Source organism: Tetrao urogallus (assembly GCF_951394365.1).
Source record: "Tetrao urogallus genome assembly, chromosome: Z".
NCBI classification, from domain to species: Eukaryota; Metazoa; Chordata; class Aves; order Galliformes; family Phasianidae; genus Tetrao; species Tetrao urogallus.
In genome coordinates, this window is record NC_136816.1 from 6,451,392 (window position 1) to 6,470,497 (window position 19,106).

Genomic DNA, 19,106 nt, shown 5'->3' on the forward strand with positions numbered 1-19,106 from the left:
TGTATTGCAATGAAGAACTCCTGTGCCGGAAAAACTTGACCTTTTTTTAATGATTTCCATTCTGGTAATATAATTACTTATTTTAAAGTCACACTGAACTTTGGCCATCCTAGCTCTAAACAACAGTGGCACATGTGTGGGAGTTCTGCAGTTTTTCATTCCCCAGCAGGCACAGGGTAACAGAACTATCACTAGGATCTGTGAAGCTGATTAGGAGCCTGACAAATTTCCTGTACAAGGAAAGGCAGAGACATGGTTCTCTTTACCCTGGAGGAGATAAGACCAAGGAAAGATCCTATCACTGCTTACGAATATCTAAAGGGCAGATGTGTAAGAGTTTTGGGGACAGGCTCTTTTCATAGGTGAGCAGTGATAGATTAAGGAGCAACAAGAAAATGTTGGAAAGCAAGATTTCCACACAAACACAAGGAGGAACTTGTAAATTCCCCTTTTCAAAGACACCACAGTGATTTTTATGAAATCACTTCATAAAATTTGACTTCACTGGTTTCTGCTATTGCCTATCACATTACTTTCATTTAAGTTCCTCCCCCATTCTCTTAAAATAGTCTCATTTTTATCATCTAATGCATTCTAACACATTTTGAAGTAAGAGTTTTGCTATAAATCAGTAGAAGTTAATCTAAGAAGCTTGTTTAAGCAATTTTGTAAACTGACAAATATTTACCACTGAAGCACTGTCTATATAGCAGTTCAAGATTCCACTCTTCAAAGTCACTTAATTCTAGATTTAAAAAAAAAAAACAAAAAAAAAAACAAAAAAAACCACACAGGATAGAAGATACCCAAGTTTTAAAAGAAGTGGAAAAAAGATGCTGGAAATCATGTGCATGTCACTTCCTTACCATCATATTTTACCAGTTAGTATAGTCAGTGTTAATTAACAAGTTGGTAAAAAGCACTATTCAACAGACCCTCTATCATCAGGACCCTTTCTCTGCTGGCAAACAGCATAGTCAAGAAACAGTCATTGCACTGAAATGTGGAAACATGGTCGGGTGAGGGAGCTGGCATCTCTGGATCACAACCATCTCTTACATTACATTTCTGTCTAGATAATGTTTAAGGAATGAGACTTTTTGACTTGATGATCTACTTTGATCTGAGCTACAACAGAAGGGCTTTCTGAAACAGCTCTGCATAGTAGACTTCAGAAAAGTAGTCAAGGGAAGAGAGTGAAAAGTTTTATTTGCTCCATACTTCACAATAAATCAAGTTTAAGTCATCCACAGTATTTTCTCCATTATATTCTGTCACAAAATATGAACAAAAGCATACGTTCTTCTGTATACGGTGTGTTGCTCAAGTGCTAAGTAAAACAATTACAACAGATTAAGAACAAACCTACAGCATTCCTTTACTTTAGCTGGTTCTGACACAGACACATACTTCTTTATTTGAGAGTCAACTCCAAGAGACTTAGCTAATTGCACAGCATTTTTATCATCACTGATTAGTGTTCCCAGAGCCACAAGGAGTCTAAAAACAGCTTCAAGATCTTTAACAACTTCCATAACTGTGCTGATAACTGATAAACATTGAGCTTTGCCCTCAATGTTGTTCACTTTATGTAAACATACAGCATAGTTCAATGTCAGTGTTGCAAGTGCAATGTGGACATTCTTATTATTGCCTGATTTCACTTCTACTGCTTGTGTCATTATTTCATCCCTCTGTTCCATCAGGAGCTTCTGGCCTGCTTGGCTGACAAAGCAATTGCAAAGAGCTCTAAGTGCCAACAGCTGGTTTGCTGGCTTTCCTTGAGGGTTCAAAAATTTGAGGAGGAGATGAATAAATTGCACGTGAGCCTCTTCACCACAGAAGTTCTCATTCACAATGGGATGCCTGACAGACAATCTAAGAATGTCAAGGGCTGGGAAGACAATATCTAAGAAACAAGAAAAATATGTTTCAGTATTAAAATATTTGCATTAGGTGTGAACATGCTGGTGAGTTTGCTTCAGTAGCAGACACTTTTAAATCCCTAACTTTGGGAACACACTAACATTTAATATATAAACTATATGTATATATATATGTCATTAATGGCTTTTTATATATAAGATATAAATATACATATATATATTTATGCTGCTTAAGTTAGGATAGACTCCACAGAGTTTCTCAAAGCTTCCCAATGACTGAATACGCAGATACCATCACCATTTGTCTTCGTGCTGTATCTCAGAGTTTAGAATAGATACAGAACTGATTGCAGGAAAAGCAAGGTTGTTTTTAGGCCAACTTCAACTCTTACATATAGTTCAGAAGAAAAATAAAATACATTCAACTGATTAGCTACGTAACTATGTACCACTATAAGGAACCTATATTTACAGTTTGTTCAATACTTCCCTCTCAACTTCCCTAAATTTCAAATATGTTTGGCTCCTAAGCTCTGTTACCAGTATCCTAAGCTTACACCCATATCAAGGAAATTGAACCTGCTTAGCAACTCACTGTGCATTTTTTCCCCACAGATATGCAGTAACTGTAAAATTAACACATGATATCAGACTTCCTGTAACGTACACAGACATTAGCCATAACAGCTCACAGTTCTATACTGTAAGCAGTTTTCAATTAAAAAAAGTATTTTTCCTGTTAATAAGCTTTTAAGACTCATTTTAAGAAAGCAGTTCATCTTAAACATTGCATGTTTAGGTATTTGTATATGTAATGTATCCAATTCTTCCAGGATATATGTTCACAAACAAGATAGTCTTTCCAGCCAGTCATCAGTACTGACAATGTTATCTAATGACATTGTATCACTCCACTTGCATTCATTCATTCAGAATGCCATTTAACTAATGCAGACTGCATGACCTAACTTCAGTAACTCCCATCATATTACATAGAAGACGTTTTGTGATATATATTCACATGTATTTAAATACAACTCATTTCCATAATTTTACCTCTCATTTGATAGAACTCTAACTTTGCTTTATTTCCTAACAGGCCTCAGAGCTTCTTGAAGAAGCTCTACTAAGGAAATAACTGTGACTGATGTTTGTATCAAATTTCTCTTTTACCTTTGTTGTTGTGCCAGCAACCATCTGACAACTAATTAACAGTTCTGTTGTTCATGCTGCTACCCCTGTTATGTTCTCCACTGGGTCCTGTCTGAGTTATAAACTCTTCGGGACAGACTTTGTAACTTCCAGCATTAACAAGAGTTCTGGTTCATAGTGAAGTACTGATGAGACAACAATATAAAAAAATAATCACAAATGTCTACCTTCCGGCCAGTTAATCGCTTTCCATAAAGTTTGCATTTGTTGTGCTGTAGGCATTTCTGCAGAGGTATTGCATGTTGCAGACAGTAACTTTTCCAGGATTATCAAGTCATCTTCTGTAAGTTTCTGTTCTTCAGCAGCATTGCTATTAAGTTCCTTTAGTTTACCTGTAAGACCAATTGAAGAGGTATAATTTTCAGCTTAACAAAACTCTTTACAAAAAACTGGATTTGCAGTATTTTACTGAAGAAGCTACAACTGCTGTGATCATTTAAGAACATTACTTCTCACAATTTCAGGTTTCTAATTTCAATCATCACAACAAATATTACTATCAAGCCTCCTTAATACTATAGTGCTGGTTCAGAACTCACATTTTAGCCTACGTGCAAGCAAAGATGCAGAAGAAATGAAAAAGATTTGAATAAAATAATTTTAATCTGGAGATGTTTGAACCAGGTACTGTATTTTCCTACAGCGTGAATACAAACTGGTTTTACAAAACTCATAACTGCGTTAAGGCACTCTACAAGAACATACTGTAAAAAAAAAAAAAGAGACAAGTAGAGATTCTGTGGAATTGTGAGATTATGTTACATTACAGAACAAGAATATGGATGGATAAACAGAAAAAGACAACAGCAATATTCATCAGAAGTGTGCATTACTACTAAACACTGTGTATCATTTTCTGTACCGCAAAATGTTCTGATTAAACACAGAAGAGACGACTCTATGAAACTACAGAACACCTTCAACATAGCGCAGATTACACTGTACTAGTGTCTAGTGCTTTTAAAACTTTCATAAGCAAAACTGGAAAGGGATTGCATATGACCCACATACCCAGCAGCTAGGAGAAAAAAAAATCTCAGTGCTCAGATGTACCAGCTTTGTAAACAAAACACCGAACGAAAGCAGACAGCAGGAGAAAGAAAAAAAAAACAATCTGCATTAGATAGGAATTCTTCTGAAGTTTACTCCCCTTTCTAAGCCTCCTAATACATTCACCATTAAAGCAATTACTTTAATTTTAAAAGGTCAAAACTGAGAAAGAGGAGGAAAACTATTGGAAATATTTAGATTTTTGAAGGAAAAAAAAAGTTATTTCTTTTAAAAAGATGAAAAAAAAAATCCTTGAAATTAAAATACTGACCCAAAATCTGTGTAGGATTGGCCTGGTCGAAGGTGACAGCATCCTTCTTAGGAAAATAAATGTTTTCAGCTTCAGCTGATTGGTAGGCACCCATTCCTACATAAACAAAAATGAGAAGTTTAACAGCATACCAAAGCATCTGATACAGATTATTACCCTACCAATAAGACTTTCCCACTGTTCACCACTCAGACATTTTTTTTTTTTTTTTTATAAAAACCTTAATGCTTAAGCAATAGCTGTCTTTCTTTACATTGTTTTATGCACATTTTATGTGCAAGGGTTAAAACCTGAAACAATCCTTCACAAGCTGTTCTTCCCCCTATGACAAATTTGTTAAGTACGAATTTTTATGTGATACCTGAATTACATTGAAACAAAAATACAGTCATAGGAATTGATAATGCAATTAAGGCATGAAAATTCTCTGGCTTTAGAATAAAAGCTTCTCCTGCTCCTCATTATTTTCATAATAAATAGGCAGAGATCTAAATCTGCAGATATGACCAAGTTACATCACATGCAAGAGTAAACCAACATCACAATATTAATAAAAAGCTTTATGATTTTCTAGAATCACAGATGAACTGATAGATTACATTGTATAATTTCCACTAAAACTGCATATATTTATTACTTTGTGCAACAGCTGCCAGCACACCAAGAATTTTCTCAATAAGCAGATTCCTAATGTATATTATAAAGCTTCTGTGCATGTGGCACTACAGCATGGTCACTCCAAAAGGAATGGTTTGTGCTTATTTCCATGAAAACTACAACAGATGCAAAGAGCACAAGAAAACACTGTTTAATAGAGCAAATTCTCAGCAACAAAACACTCTTTTTCAACATAGCCACCACCACTGACTATGCAATTTAGTCACTGACGAACAAGAGTTTGCAGACTACACTCATACAAGTCTGCATGCAGCTGTATCAGAGGAGGGTCAGGCTGGGTCAGGTTCTTCACCAGAGTGTGATCAAGCTTCCCAGCACAGTGCTCAAGGCCCCAAGCTGCTAGAGTTCAAGGAGTGTTTGGACAATACTCTCAGACACAGGGTTTGAATTTTGGGTGGTCCTGTGCAGAAACAGGAATTGGATTTGATGATCCCTGTGGGTCCCCTCCAACTCAGGGTATTCTACAATTCCTAAGTGTAAAAGAAGGCTTTATTCCCCTTGGTTTTTTTTTTTTGTTGTTGTTTGTTTTTTTTAATAATTTCTGAAATATAAGCAGTTTTAATCTGCTTGTAATGCTTAAATATAAAATTTATAACAGCATGGAATCCACATCAAAACAACCAAAGAAGAAGATCAGCAATGCTCTTTACATGGCAGGCCTCACTCTTACCTGTGTATGGATCATGCCCACCCTCTAGAGCTGCTGCATTTGATGCTGAACCAGGAACATAGCGACCAGCACCTGAATGGAGAGGTTAAACTTTTTCATCACCACCACTGGCAAAGAGGTAGTGTATATGTGCTTTAATTGGTAGTTTTGAAATATCACTACTAAGAGTATTATTTTGCACTGACAAAATTAGAAAAAAGTCCTCTAACTCTTCTTGAAACTTACAGACCTTTTTTTTCCTCTCTCTCTCTATATATATATGTGTGTGAGGGTAGTGCTGGTGGCAGTGATGGCCACTCAAAGCTAAGTGACTATTCAGTAAAATTCAGGCAGTTTCTCTGGCACCACGGATGCCAAACCCCTTGGTACAACTCGCTGTGACCATTAAGAGCTCGAGGCTGTTACCCAGGCCTGCCTTCTCCCTCTGCCTGAGGCAGCGATGGCCTCTCCTGAAGGACGGTAGGTTCTGAATGTGGTGCCAAGTAGTCAGGTGCCAAAGCCATGAACCACCAGCAGAGTTCAGGAGACAGTCAAGGTTTTTAGAAATGAAAAACTGAGACACAAAAAAAAAAAAAAAAAAAAAAAAAAAAGGGAAGAGGGACAGCTGGAGACCACAGTAGAGAGGGTATGGAGGAGGACTGTCAAGATGGGAAATGCTTTAACTTCAAGCAAGAGCAGGAAGGCTTCTGCTCCACATGGACAAATATACTTGGCAGTGATGAGGACAAACACACAGAATAGGATGCATCAGAGCCAGCTGAAAGTGTAGCTAGCATGTACAAAAACAGGGAATGGAAAGCAGAAGGGATGAGATTTCTTCCAGCAGGTCACTAAGCCACCTATCTACTGATCTGACCTATTTTCTTGGGAGGTTTGTTGTTTGCCGGGAGTCAGGATACAGGATGTCAGAGGGACTGCCACAGCTTGCCTGGCCCTCATACTTTAACCCCTGCTATTCTTCGACCTACACATCAGTGATGCTGCCAAGAAAGACTTGCAGAGCATTAAAAGTAGTTAGAGAGCTTTGAGGGAAGGTCTATGACTGCGTGACCCTTCTCTGAGGATCAAGAGCTACTAGGCAGGATGAGATTTCTTTACAAACAGGCTTATTACAAATGAGAAGGATTTTAAGCTATAAGAGGAAGGATTAGAATCTAAAATTTAGCATATATAGATACCAGTAATATTCACATAAAGAGAATAAAGAGATAATGAGAAAAAAGAAAAGTCTTCTATGAAAATGCCCGATCCTGAGCTGGCCATGGCTATAAGATTGGCAAAACATGGCATTTAATATCTGACTGCTTTGCTGTAGAGGACAGAGTGATGCAAGGCAGACCAGACAAGCAAAGGGCTTTCTCCTATGCTAAACAGAGCTGGACAGGCTCCACACAATCAATCAACTGCCCCACAGTGCTACCCCAAGTGGAGGAGAGGAAGAAACAGGACTCAGGAGCCAAACAAACTCTAACCGAACACTGGCAAGACAAAATACAGTAAAGTTTATTAATATTATATTACCTGTAAATGGATCTGCTGCAGGGGCTGTATTTGACAGAGATGTAGAGCCTGGAACATAACGCCCAGCACCTAGTGAAACATACATACCTTGGTGTTAGTAAAGTATCAGTATTTTCAGACAGATGCAACTGAAAAATGAAGGCAAACATCAAATTTGTCATAATGCCACAATAAGTCATTTCCATGAGATGCATCTGAATCTGATTGATGGCCTCTAAAATAATTTCTAGTTCACTGCAAGGAAAAAAAAAAAAGACTTAGCTTAGTTATTTTCATGACATTTTGTTCCTACCTACAACTTTGTGGAACTATTTGAATAGTGGGTTAGTTTGTAAAGCAACAGAGAGGACGTAATCAATTAACAAAGTTCAGCTGTTGAGTAATTAACTTTTAAACACGCTTTTTAATAAACTAAAAATAATAGTTTTCATTTTCTTCCGGACAAGGAGTTACTTACTTATCTTACTCAGTTTCATTTCTCTCTCCAGTTAAATTTTTGTATTTTATCCATTGCCTTAATACAATCTGGCCACTGTTAGCCCAATTGGATAAAAAGCTGGATTTTCTTACATTAAAAAAGAAAGATTAGACTAAAAAAAGATATAGCTGGCTTGATTAACATTTTGTTCAAAGATTCGCTCTGACAAAAACCTCACAGATTTTATAAGCTTCTTGTCAGATCTATCTGTGCCATGTCCTCCATCATTTGAGGACAGGAAACAAGTGCAAGAACTAGGACATTGAAGTCTTGATGATCAGTGAGATGGACATGAAAACATGTCATGAGGGTGACATCAGTGGCACAACATCTAGTTAGAAGCTACTAAGTGGCAACAGACCTTACATGTCAGTTATTGGACCTAATCCTCTTTCACACCTTTGTTAATGACCTGGATGATGTAGTACAGTGTAGATTTGCTGATGGTACATTAACAACAAAATGCTAAAAGTGGCTGATATCCAGAGGGCTAGTTGTCTTACCACCTAAGGGGACTTAGCTAAGCAGGAACCTCTTGAAATTCAAGAAGGAAAAGTTCAAAGCACTGCACCTGGAGAGAAACAACTCCAGGCACCAGTATGTGCTAGGGACTACTAAAAAGCAACTTGGCAGAAAAGGACGTCACAGTCCTAGTGGACACCAAGCTGTTTATGAGTCAGCAATATGACTATACTGCAAAGATGACTAATGGCATCCTGGGCTAACTTGGCAAACTTCTGACAGCAGGTGGAGAGGTGAGCCTTCCTCTCCACTCAGCACTGAGGAAGCTGCCCCTGGGGTACTGTGGCTAGTTCTGAGATCCCCAATACAAGGGAGATTGACATATCAGAGAAAGAGAATCAGGAGCCACAGGATGCAAAGACAAGAAGTACAGTATCTTCCAAGGGATGCCCAGTAAAAAAACAAACTGAAACACAGGAAGTTCTGTTTGGACACCAGGAAACACTTTTCAGTTGTGCACATGACTAAGCAGTTGCCCCGAGAGGCTGTGGAATGTCTCATGCTGGAAGTATTCAGGAGCCATGTAGATGTGGTCCTGAGCAAATTGGCTCCCCCTGTTAGACATGGTAATCTCTAGAGATCTCTTCAAGCTTCAACGATTCTGCAACTCTCAAGTCTGCATGTAAAGTGACCTACAATACCAGGTAAGCATAGCTGGCTTACAACAGCATTATAGAATACATAATGCTCTAAGCCATTCTACTAAGTTCATGCCCTAGCCTTGTGATGGAATGTACTTAGAGAAAACATCAGAGCATACCAAGAATATTTAGAAGTACACATCTTTATCTCAGATGCTTAACTTCTTGATTGTGCCCAAGTTTTGTTTTTTACCTGTAAACGGGTCTGAAAATTCAGTATTTGTATTCAACGGTGCTTGCCCCTTAGTGTTGTCTATAATAAATTTGGCCACCTGATCCAGAAACATTGGATTTAGATCATTCTTTTGCAGGAAGTTATATGCAGTCAGCCAAGGATCATCAGAAATGTTATATGGCAGTTTGTAGGAAGGACCACTTTCATTTACATCAACAGTGAAAACATAGTCATATTCCTATATGAATAAAAACAAAAACAAATGAGGCACTTGTCAGCACTTTTTTTGCATAAAGACATCAAATACAGACTGATAGTGGTCCAGGCCTAAGCTGAAAAACTTTAAAACTGCAACTTGCAGATTGTATCAACAGTAGTCGCATAGTCTCATACTTGTTGGAGCTTATGTATAACTATACCCTACATTTTCCATAATTCTGTATTTTGACAAAACCAGGCAAGAACAATATACCTGTACATACACTGTCATCATATATTATAAAATAACTCACAGACAGCTCTGACTGACTGTGAAGGTATAGGGCAGACAGGCAGCTGAAAAAAACATCAGGACGAAAAACACACTACTACTAGAAAAGAATAGAGCCCCATGATTTCTTAAAACATACAAGAGAAAGTTCTTTGCTATGCAGAAATTTTTCTGTGTATGCTTCAGTAAATGAAATGATTACTTTTCAGATTACCCATCTTTACGTTCCAAAGTTAAAAAAAAAAAAAAAAAGACAGGGAAAATCTGGGACTTAGAATTTCAGATGGACCCAATGTTACACACTACAAGCTTCTCTCTCTTTGCAAAGGCAGTTATATGTAACTTTTCCGTGTAGTAGTAATAAATGGTAGAGATTTTGATTCTTTTGTTACTAGCTGGCAGGTGGCCTTCCTGCAAAGTAACTTCAATTTGTTTGCTGATTTTACAAAATGCATTTCAAAAGTAGAACAGAACCTAACAGTCCTACCTGTAAGTTTTATTAAATCAAAAATGTGCAAAAAGAAAAATAAATGAATAAATTCCTATTTTTTAATCTGTATTATACTTAAGTCGTGATCAGAATCTTTTTTTCTCTAATGCGAAATCCAGCGTTTAACTTAAAAAGGAATAAAGCCTATTAAATGTTGTACATACTTTTCCTTCGAATAAAACTTTTCCAGATGTTTGTTGTATGCCTCCTGAAGAGCCAACAACCTCACCAATCTTTATCCATCTTCCTTCACTAACACTCCACTGATATGCTTCAACTTTCCCATTATCTTTAATCAGCCGTGTCTGTCCATCTCTTGTTCCTGCAGGCATGAATATTTAACAGATTAAAGAAATTTAAGAAATTTAAAAATAAAATTTACTTTAAGAAAGAGAAAGTGTAACATAGAACTCAATTACAAAGATGAAGAACTAGTCCAAGATTTGAAGTCACAACACAGAAAACTAGATAGTAAATGCTGCAACAAAAATAGCAGAATACCTGACAATAGCAGTTTATGGTTATAGAAATGTTATATTCCACCAGACAGTTGCATAAGCAGTCCTTAAGTATTTCAAAAGTTCACCATTTTCCCAGGGAGGTCACAATTAAGAAAGGTGATATTCTCTCATGGTTTAAAAAGATAGGAAGCTTTATATGATTCTAAGACTTATACAACTTGCTGGTTAGAATTGACAGCATAAGTCACTGACTCATCCACCTGGGAAAAAGTATTTGCATATTTAAGAGTAATCTTAACTACCACTTCTCCCTCTACTTTCCTCAGTAACCTCCTCAGCACTTGGAACGTGTACACTCCAGTTGATTGAGCAGAACTGTTTTTCAAGCTGAGAGCTAGAATGTAATCTTTTTTATTTTTAATTTGTTCTTAGGGGGAGGGGAGGGAAACTTAGCAATCCTTTTGAAAGTTATATGGCTGTCTCTTTTATTTTTGCTATAGCTAGCATAGTAGATCCAGAACATCCTCAACACACTGCAGCATACTGAAAGCCAGCTTTTTCTGAATTATTTTGCAGAATATTTATTTTTCACCTTTTTAGTATACAAAAAATACACACACATACAGAAATATTTACAGCTCCAGTCTTGCCAACAAAAGAATCAGTGCAAGGAAAGCAGAACAAAATCAAGCTTTCTTCTTTAGCGATTCTACTGAAAGTGATTCAAACCTTTATTTGGAATGGATGGAAAGTTTCAGTATATCAGAATCAAGATCTGGAGGCACCTCTAACATAACAGAATTGTACATAACTTACCAGGATCCTTAAGGTGTTCTCTTCCAGGAAGATCATCAGCATTAATATCTCCTAAATCACCAGTTTTAGGGTCAATGGATGTTTGGGAAAGCTCATTCTCAAAGGCCTGTATCTCTTCAGCACTTGCTGTTCTTTCCAAAGACTTTGTAAATACCCTTATGATTCCATCACTGAATGCAGAGAAAACATGCAAAGAAAAATAGTATATTAAATATCAAAACTACATATATTCTGACAGTGACTTCTACATCATGATAAACCACAATTATTTCCAGCAATTCTTCCCCTGCCCCCCTAACCCCACCCCACCCCACCCCTTTTTTTTTTTTTTTTTATTAGTTTGCTCTTATTCTAAAAAAGGTCTACAGGACTTACAAAAGTTACCTTGAAACTCCACAATACAAGCCAAAGTAGGATATGCCTATCAAATGTGCTATTCACACAGTATAGTCTCAGTATTACCACATTCCCAAAGAATTCTTTTTACCTCTGCATTTTGCATATCAATGCAAAATATCAACCTTTATATCATATCAACCTTTTGGCTGAAACACAGCACACAAATTTAATTTCTACATGCATCTTCACAGCTGTATTTTTAAATATAGTGGGAAATGATAATCAGAGGAATGCACACCATTTCACCTGGGGTTTTTCAGATCTAAGTCTGGAAATACACTGAGAATAAGACGTGGATACCTTGCACCAACTACAATGTCATCATTGTCTAACACACAGCAGCACCATACAGACTGAGCTGGGAGTCTGATTGTTTGAATGCATTCCCCTTGCTTCCAGATTCTAAGAGATCTATCTTCTCCAGTAGTTACAAAATCTGAAAAGGAAAAATACAAAAGCTTTTAAAGCTGATTTTTAGCATACTATGTTAGTAGGTGCCTCTCTACAACTCGTTATCTAAGAATTATAACATCAAAAGTCACTACATAGTTGTCTGGTCAAAAGAAAAAAAAAGAGAATAACTTGCAGGCTGAGCAGCCAGACAGGGAAAAAACAGTTGTTTGCAACTCAAGATTGCTTTCTCCTTCCAAGAGTTTAAACAAAGAACTTGAAATTATAACTGCTTTGTTTTAGAGTTTCCAGAGCATGACTGTTGTTATAACTATCAGATTTTTTCAAGGTCAGGCTGCTATTTCAGTAAACATGCATAAAGCCCGCTCAAAAACCAAAATCTAACTTCAGGCATGTCCTCTTATGAGGAGTTTTGGTGCAGAAGAGATTTGAGATACACAGCCACTTTATCTGATTAACAAATACTTCATACAGCAAACAAAGTTCATTGACTGAATTTATTTTTCAGCTGTCTGCAATAGTTAGTTCTGAACTTCCAAACTTCTCAATCTTAAAACATGCATGCACTGCATACATAAAATCGTTGATCTAAACTATTTCTAAGATACTTTGAAATCACAGAATGGCTTGATTGGAGAACATCGAGGACCAAGTTCAAAACCACTTGCTGCAGGGGTGCCAACCATTACATCAAGTACCAGATCAGATTGCTCAGGGCCCCATCCAACCTGGCCATGAATAGCTACAGGAATGAGGTATCCAGAACCTCTCTGTGTAGCCTGTGCCAGCACCTCACCATCCTCTCAGTGAAAATCTAAATCTCCCCTCCTTTAGTTTAAAACCATTCCCCCTTGTCCTATCACTAACTACTCATGTAAAAAGTTTGTTTTCCTCCCATTTATAAGCTCTGTTTAAATACTGGCAGGCCTCAATGAGGTCTCCCCACAGCCTTCTCTTCTCCAGCTTGAACAAGCACAGCTCTGTCAGCTTGTCTTCACAGGAGAGGTGCTCTAGCACTTGGGTCATCTTCATGGCCCTCCTCTGGACCCTCTGCACAAGCTCAACATCTTTCCTGTGTGGGGGATACCAGACCTGGGTGCAATACTTCAAATGGGGCCACATAGGTCAGACTACAGTGTGACAATCTCCATCCTGCCCTGCTGGCCACCCCTCTTATGATGCAGCCTAGGATACTGTTGGCCTGCACACCGCTGGCTCTTGTTTTTTGTCCACCAGAACACTTAAGTCCTTCTCAGCAAAACCACTCTCAAGAAATTCTTCTCCCATCTCGGATACATAGCTAAGATTACCAAGTGCAAAACCTTGCAGTCTGCTTTTGTGAATCTCATTAGTTTCACGTGAGTTTATCAAGGTCCCTCTGGCAGTATCTGCTCCTTCTGCTATGTCAGCTGGAACATTCAGCTTGCTATCATCAGTAAATTTGCCGAGGGTGCAGTTGATCCCATTATCTGTGTCACTGACAGAGAAGTTGAAGAGTACTGGTTCCAAGATGGACCACTCACCACTCACTCCCAGCCTCTTCCTTGACATTGAGCCATGGACCACAACCCTTTCCTGACATTCCTATTAATTCCTTATTCACTGAAATGTATGTAACCTCAAACTGCTAAGCCATGCATGCTATTTAAGTTCTCCACAGCCATTTGTATTTCAGTACTGCTATCTGGATGGTAATTTTGTGCATGGCTTTATCAAAGTTTCCTGCCTATGAACTTTCATCTTATTTGCTATCAGATCAATTCCGCAGAAGACATGGTTTGGAGTTAAAAAAAAAAAAAAAAAAAAAGCAAATTGAAAAATGTACAAACAAATTCAATACTGAGTTTTTCGGTTATGGCAATTTCATAAAGCTACAGACTGCCTACTTTGCCATTTCATTTTGGAATTGTGCTGGCTAATAGTCACGAAAGATAAACTTACCTTCACAGTGAGGGAAGGCAGATACGCTGTATATATAGTTTGTATGTCCATAATATACATGCAGACACTCGCCAGAGATATGCCATCTTCGAACACTAGCATCATTAGAGCACGAAAGGAATTCCATTTCACTGAGAATAGCTAAACCTCTTACACAATCTTCATGTCCTGTGTAGAAGAAATAAATCTTTTTCAATTACCAGCAGTACACTATTTCTATTTAACTCACATCTGTATCCTGGCAACCAATTTTCATTATAGAAGCACTGAAAGAAATTTGAGTCTTTTAAAAGTAATGGGATAGTTATGATAGAATAAGATAGAATGAGTATACAACTCAAGAGATTGTTAAAATCCTGCCTAAAAATCGTTTAATTTACAGAAGTCTTAGTGGTTTCTGATTATATTTTCCCTGTTTTTAATAAAGTGTATGACCTTGATTAAATTACCATCTGCAGCAATATTTACCAGTGAAAGTTCTTTCACATCTGCCTGCCTTCCACAGTTTAATAGTTTTGTCAGCTGAACCCGTCAACATTAATCCCTGTTCAGGCAGTATTTTTACTGCCCATATTGCAGCTGTGTGACCCTGAAAAAAACAAAAACAACCCCACAACACTGTTAAACTTGTTAAAGTAAAATTCAGTACCTATTTTATATTCATGCAGAGTAACTTCATACCTGTAATGTCATCATACATCTGTCATTCAACCAGACTTTGGCAGTTGTATCCCATGATCCACTTAATAGCGTGCCAAATTTCCCAGAAGAAAGGCTGCAAACTGAAATGTATTTTCAGATTAACAACAGCGTTACCTGTATTGTCACAAATCTTATGCCAGTACTTTTAAATTATTTAAGGAGATAAATTTGGCATTAGCAGCATAGCTATCACTGAGGAGCTTGGAGAAAAATTAAGCAGAAATGGAGTTGATAGCCACCTAGAAAGGAACTGCTTACAAATCTCATTTTAGATGTTCACTCCTTTTTGTCATTTATATATCTACATTTTAAGTTTAGTATTTGAGCTCAAGTCAGAATATGTTCACCAACAGCACAGATAATTAGTCAAGAAACAGAATTCATGCAAAAATTTAGTTTTACAATTACAGAGAGAAACAAGATTTCACCAACATTATTAGCTTACGTTCTCACAATACAAGTTTTCATACCAAAAATACTTAGCTCATCTTCTTGGAAGACAAAATACTACCACCAAGAAATTATACTGACATACAATAAGTTATTTAACAAGAATATAAACTGCAAATGCTCCAGTAATGCACAGCTATAAAACTCAAGAGGCACAGCAGCAATAAGGGTTACTCAAAGTATACAAAAAGAGCTAAGTTAGAATATGTTATTCATCTGAGAATACATTAAAGAAAGTAGGGCCTTATGTTTCTCACAGCAGTCAGAACTAGATAGTATTCTGCTCACGTCTATTGTTAGTCATGTCTCAGTTTTTCCCCACTTCTGAAACAGATTTAAAGTCATAATTAATATGACTTTACATTTAAAAAGAAAAAATTATGTTTTGCATTACTATAAAAATTGCTATAAAAAATACTTTCTGTAGGGAAATCCAACTTGCTTCGTATAACAGCATGTCTTTTTATATACACGAAGGGAATATACTGTTCTTTTATCTACTCATTGAGCCCAGATTTCACATGAAATATGTAAGGCATTCCACACCTTCCTACACAATGACATTATTTAATTTCTTTATCATGGCAAGTCAAGTCATTTATAATGTAAATACATAAATTTCTGGTGTTGTGTAGCAGTTGAGGTTGTTTCCAAACTGATCTCCAGAATCCTTAGAGACCTTAAGAGATCCTGAACATCCAAGATTTGCAATGTTTACTTCTGGAATTCCATAATGAAATAGTACATCACAACATGCAAGCAAACAAACAAAAAACAAGAAAAAAAAACCCAAAAACCTTTGCATTCCAACATAAGGATTGCTGAATCTTTCATTTCATGGCTTAAAAAGGGTACATAATATTGTTTTTATGTCACATGTTGCACTGATTTATCTACGGAGGTGGAATTTCTGCAGTGACATTTTAGAATTCAGCAGATTTTTAAAGCACCAGTAAATACTGCAGTTCCCTTAGGAAATAAAATGAGCACTGCAAGTTTGTTTATCCCAGGAAGCTTCATTGTACTTCTATGAACTCAGACACCAAAACTAAGCTTAACACAATACACAGAGGATTAAATTAACTGCTTCTTAAAAAAATGTAACTTAATAAAAAGGATACATTCTGTAAATTGCCCTGTGATCAAGTGTTCAAATATCAATCAGCATAAATTTTGTAAGTCCTTACATCAAACTGCCTTTACGTGAATTGAGATTATAGAATGCTGCTTGTAGAGGCCATAATCAAACAGCTCACATAGTAAATATCAAAGAAATCAAAATTGAGTTTTACAACCTCAACTCAATTTCCTAATAAATCACATTAACTTCTTGTTGAGTAACAAACTCAAAAAAAAAAAAAAAAAAAAAAAAAAAAAGAGTACATACCTGTATTCTTATGACTCTTAAGGACGTAAAGAGGAGCTGTGTTGTCTATTGTGAAAATGCAAATATTATGATCATTGCCACCAGTTGCAATCAGCCCACGAGGATAGAGGTCACTTGGAGGTATGATGCACACACAAGATACAAAATTTGAGTGGCCACGCATACAGTGCATTTCAGTAAATCCCCTGTTAAGACTAAACATATACGATAATCAGACCAGTGTCAAAATAGAAATAGCACTTACCTGAGGTGCTGAGTTACAACAGCTCTAGACTTACTAACAACCTTTGCAGTGTGCTTACTGTGGATGAAAAACTTTGAGGAAAACTATACTCCAGCATTCCGACCCAGAAAGCAACATTTAAAGCCACATATTTTTTCTTTTAGTTAAAAGCTACTACTCCCTGCCCTACCAATACATTTCCTGCTGAATAGTCACTCCCTCCAGCCTTTCCCTTTCAGGTACTGGAAGGAATTTAATAAGAATTTAATCAGAATTAGTTGCAGTTTGCCTTCGTGAAACAGTCTCCTGTGTAAAATCTCAATTATCTACTCCAGTATAACCCAAAATAAAAGGCTAAATAAATGAAGAAAGCTTGCTGACTGAAAAATCTGTTCATTGGAACATATAAGCATTACATCCAATTCAACCAGTACCCTTGATTTTTCATTATAATACAACCTCAAAAGAAAAAGAACGCTACTGAGTAAATCACCCCTTACCTCCTTCTAGCAACCCTCTGACATCAGGGGTCAGAATGAAACTTCCTTTCTTGCAATAAATTTCTATGCAATTTTGGAATATCTTCTTGAAATGATAAGAGACCCAACAAACCACACTTAGTGCAATTAGATGTCCTCCATCTCAACTGCAGGGCTACAGACACCAACTGAAACACACGTGAGCACTGACACAAATCTGTCAACTACCTCTGCTTCACAGAAAGCCACTGGAAAATAACTTCAGAACATAGTACTCTCAGAACTGAAAGTAGAAGCAGCTGAGCAGGTCTCATTGCTGCCTCCAGCACCTTCATCATCATCTCACACTGCTTTGCAGGACCTGTTCCCTGAGGAAAATACCTTGCAGCAACGCAGAATCACAATCGTAGTAGGGGCTGGAAAGGGACTTCTGTAGATCATCCAGTCCAACCTCACCAGTAAAGGAAGCTCCCTATGCTAGGTTGCCCAGGAAGGTACCCAGATGGGTCCCAACTTCAACTCCAGACAAAGCAGACTTCACAACCTCTCTGGGCAGTTTGCTCCATTGCTCAGTCCTCCTCAAAGTAAAGAACTTTTTCGTCACATTTGCATAGAATTTGCTGTGTTCCAGTTTGTGCCTGTTATCCCTTGTCCTGCTGCTTGGCATCTCCAAAAGAACCCGGCCCCACCCATTCAATTTCTGCACTAGATATTTACAAACAGGGATGAGATCCACCCTAATCTCCAGGCCATGCAGTCGAAGGTTTCTCAGCCTTTCCCTGTAAGAGGAAGGGCTTTCCTCCAGGCCCCAAATCATCCCAGTGGCTCTTTGCTGGACTCCCTCCAGAAGATTCCACCTTCCTTGAAATGAGGAGGCCAGAAACCAGGAACAGCATTCAAGACAGCCTCACAGTGTTGTCTGCCCAAGGAGAATAAACAAAGATCCCTCAAAAACATTCAAAGTACACTGCTTCGCTGTTAAAACCGAGACGTTTCTAAGATTACTTCTACACTGCCTGAGAGGAGAAAGCACTTTGAACATCAGCCGGTTAAAGCCTCCCACGTTCGCAGAAGCCACCACCGATATAACCCTGAGAACAACAACATCAGCAGCCCGCAGAGCCGCCTCTCCCCATAGCGATCCTTCAGCCAGCCGTGCGCGTCCGCTGTACCCCCCGGTCCAGCCAAGGGCCGCCAGGCCGCGGAGCGCTCCAGCACTCACCCGTCGGGCGTCCAGAGCCGGGCAGTCCGGTCCCGAGATACGGACACGAAGCCGCCCTCGGGGAAGAAACCTCGCGTTATGCCCCGCACGTCTTGTTCGTGGCCCAGCAGGGAGCAGCGAAGCCGGTAGGCGCCGCCGTCGCCCGCCATAGCGAAAGGTGGGACCGTTCTGACACGGCACCCGTCCCAACCGCCGCCGCCTCTACTGCCGGAAACTGCCTTGCACCGCGCCGGAAGAAATGCCGCCAGACACGCCGGCGGGAGGAGCTGAACTACAAGTCCCAGCAGGTGCCGCGCCGCAGAGAGAGAGAGCAGCGGCCGTGCCGCCGCCGCGATGCACTCTGGGACATGTAGTCCCTGCTGACAGCGGGTGTTGGGAATGAGGTTTCTAGGTATCGCGATAACGGAGCGCCGCAGCCGAGCCGTTGCTGAGATACCGCCGCCGTGGCCTGAGGAGGCGTCGTAGCTGCGCGGGGCGGAGGGGAGGGGGCTTCCGCAGCGTAGGAACAGGTCTGTGCCTACTCGGTCCGCT

The 19,106-nt window shown here is 38.6% G+C and overlaps 1 protein-coding gene across 2 annotated transcripts; it reads right to left on the reverse strand.

Annotated features, from left to right (window-relative positions):
- Positions 1-1,343: 1,343 nt before the first annotated feature.
- On the reverse strand, positions 1,344-18,724 carry PLAA (phospholipase A2 activating protein; the record flags this gene model as incomplete). Of its 2 annotated transcripts, XM_079548193.1 has the most annotated exons (14): positions 1,344-1,909; positions 3,266-3,430; positions 4,420-4,515; positions 5,768-5,839; positions 7,289-7,357; positions 9,123-9,342; positions 10,249-10,406; positions 11,362-11,531; positions 12,061-12,196; positions 14,113-14,280; positions 14,581-14,701; positions 14,794-14,894; positions 16,652-16,845; positions 18,576-18,724. In XM_079548193.1, 14 exons carry the CDS (start codon positions 18,722-18,724, stop codon positions 1,344-1,346), a joined length of 2,385 nt encoding a protein of 794 aa, XP_079404319.1. The 2 variants fall into 2 exon arrangements, with proteins under 2 accessions (XP_079404319.1, XP_079404320.1); XM_079548194.1 differs by lacking the exon at positions 5,768-5,839.
- Between the last annotated feature and the right edge of the window lie 382 nt (positions 18,725-19,106).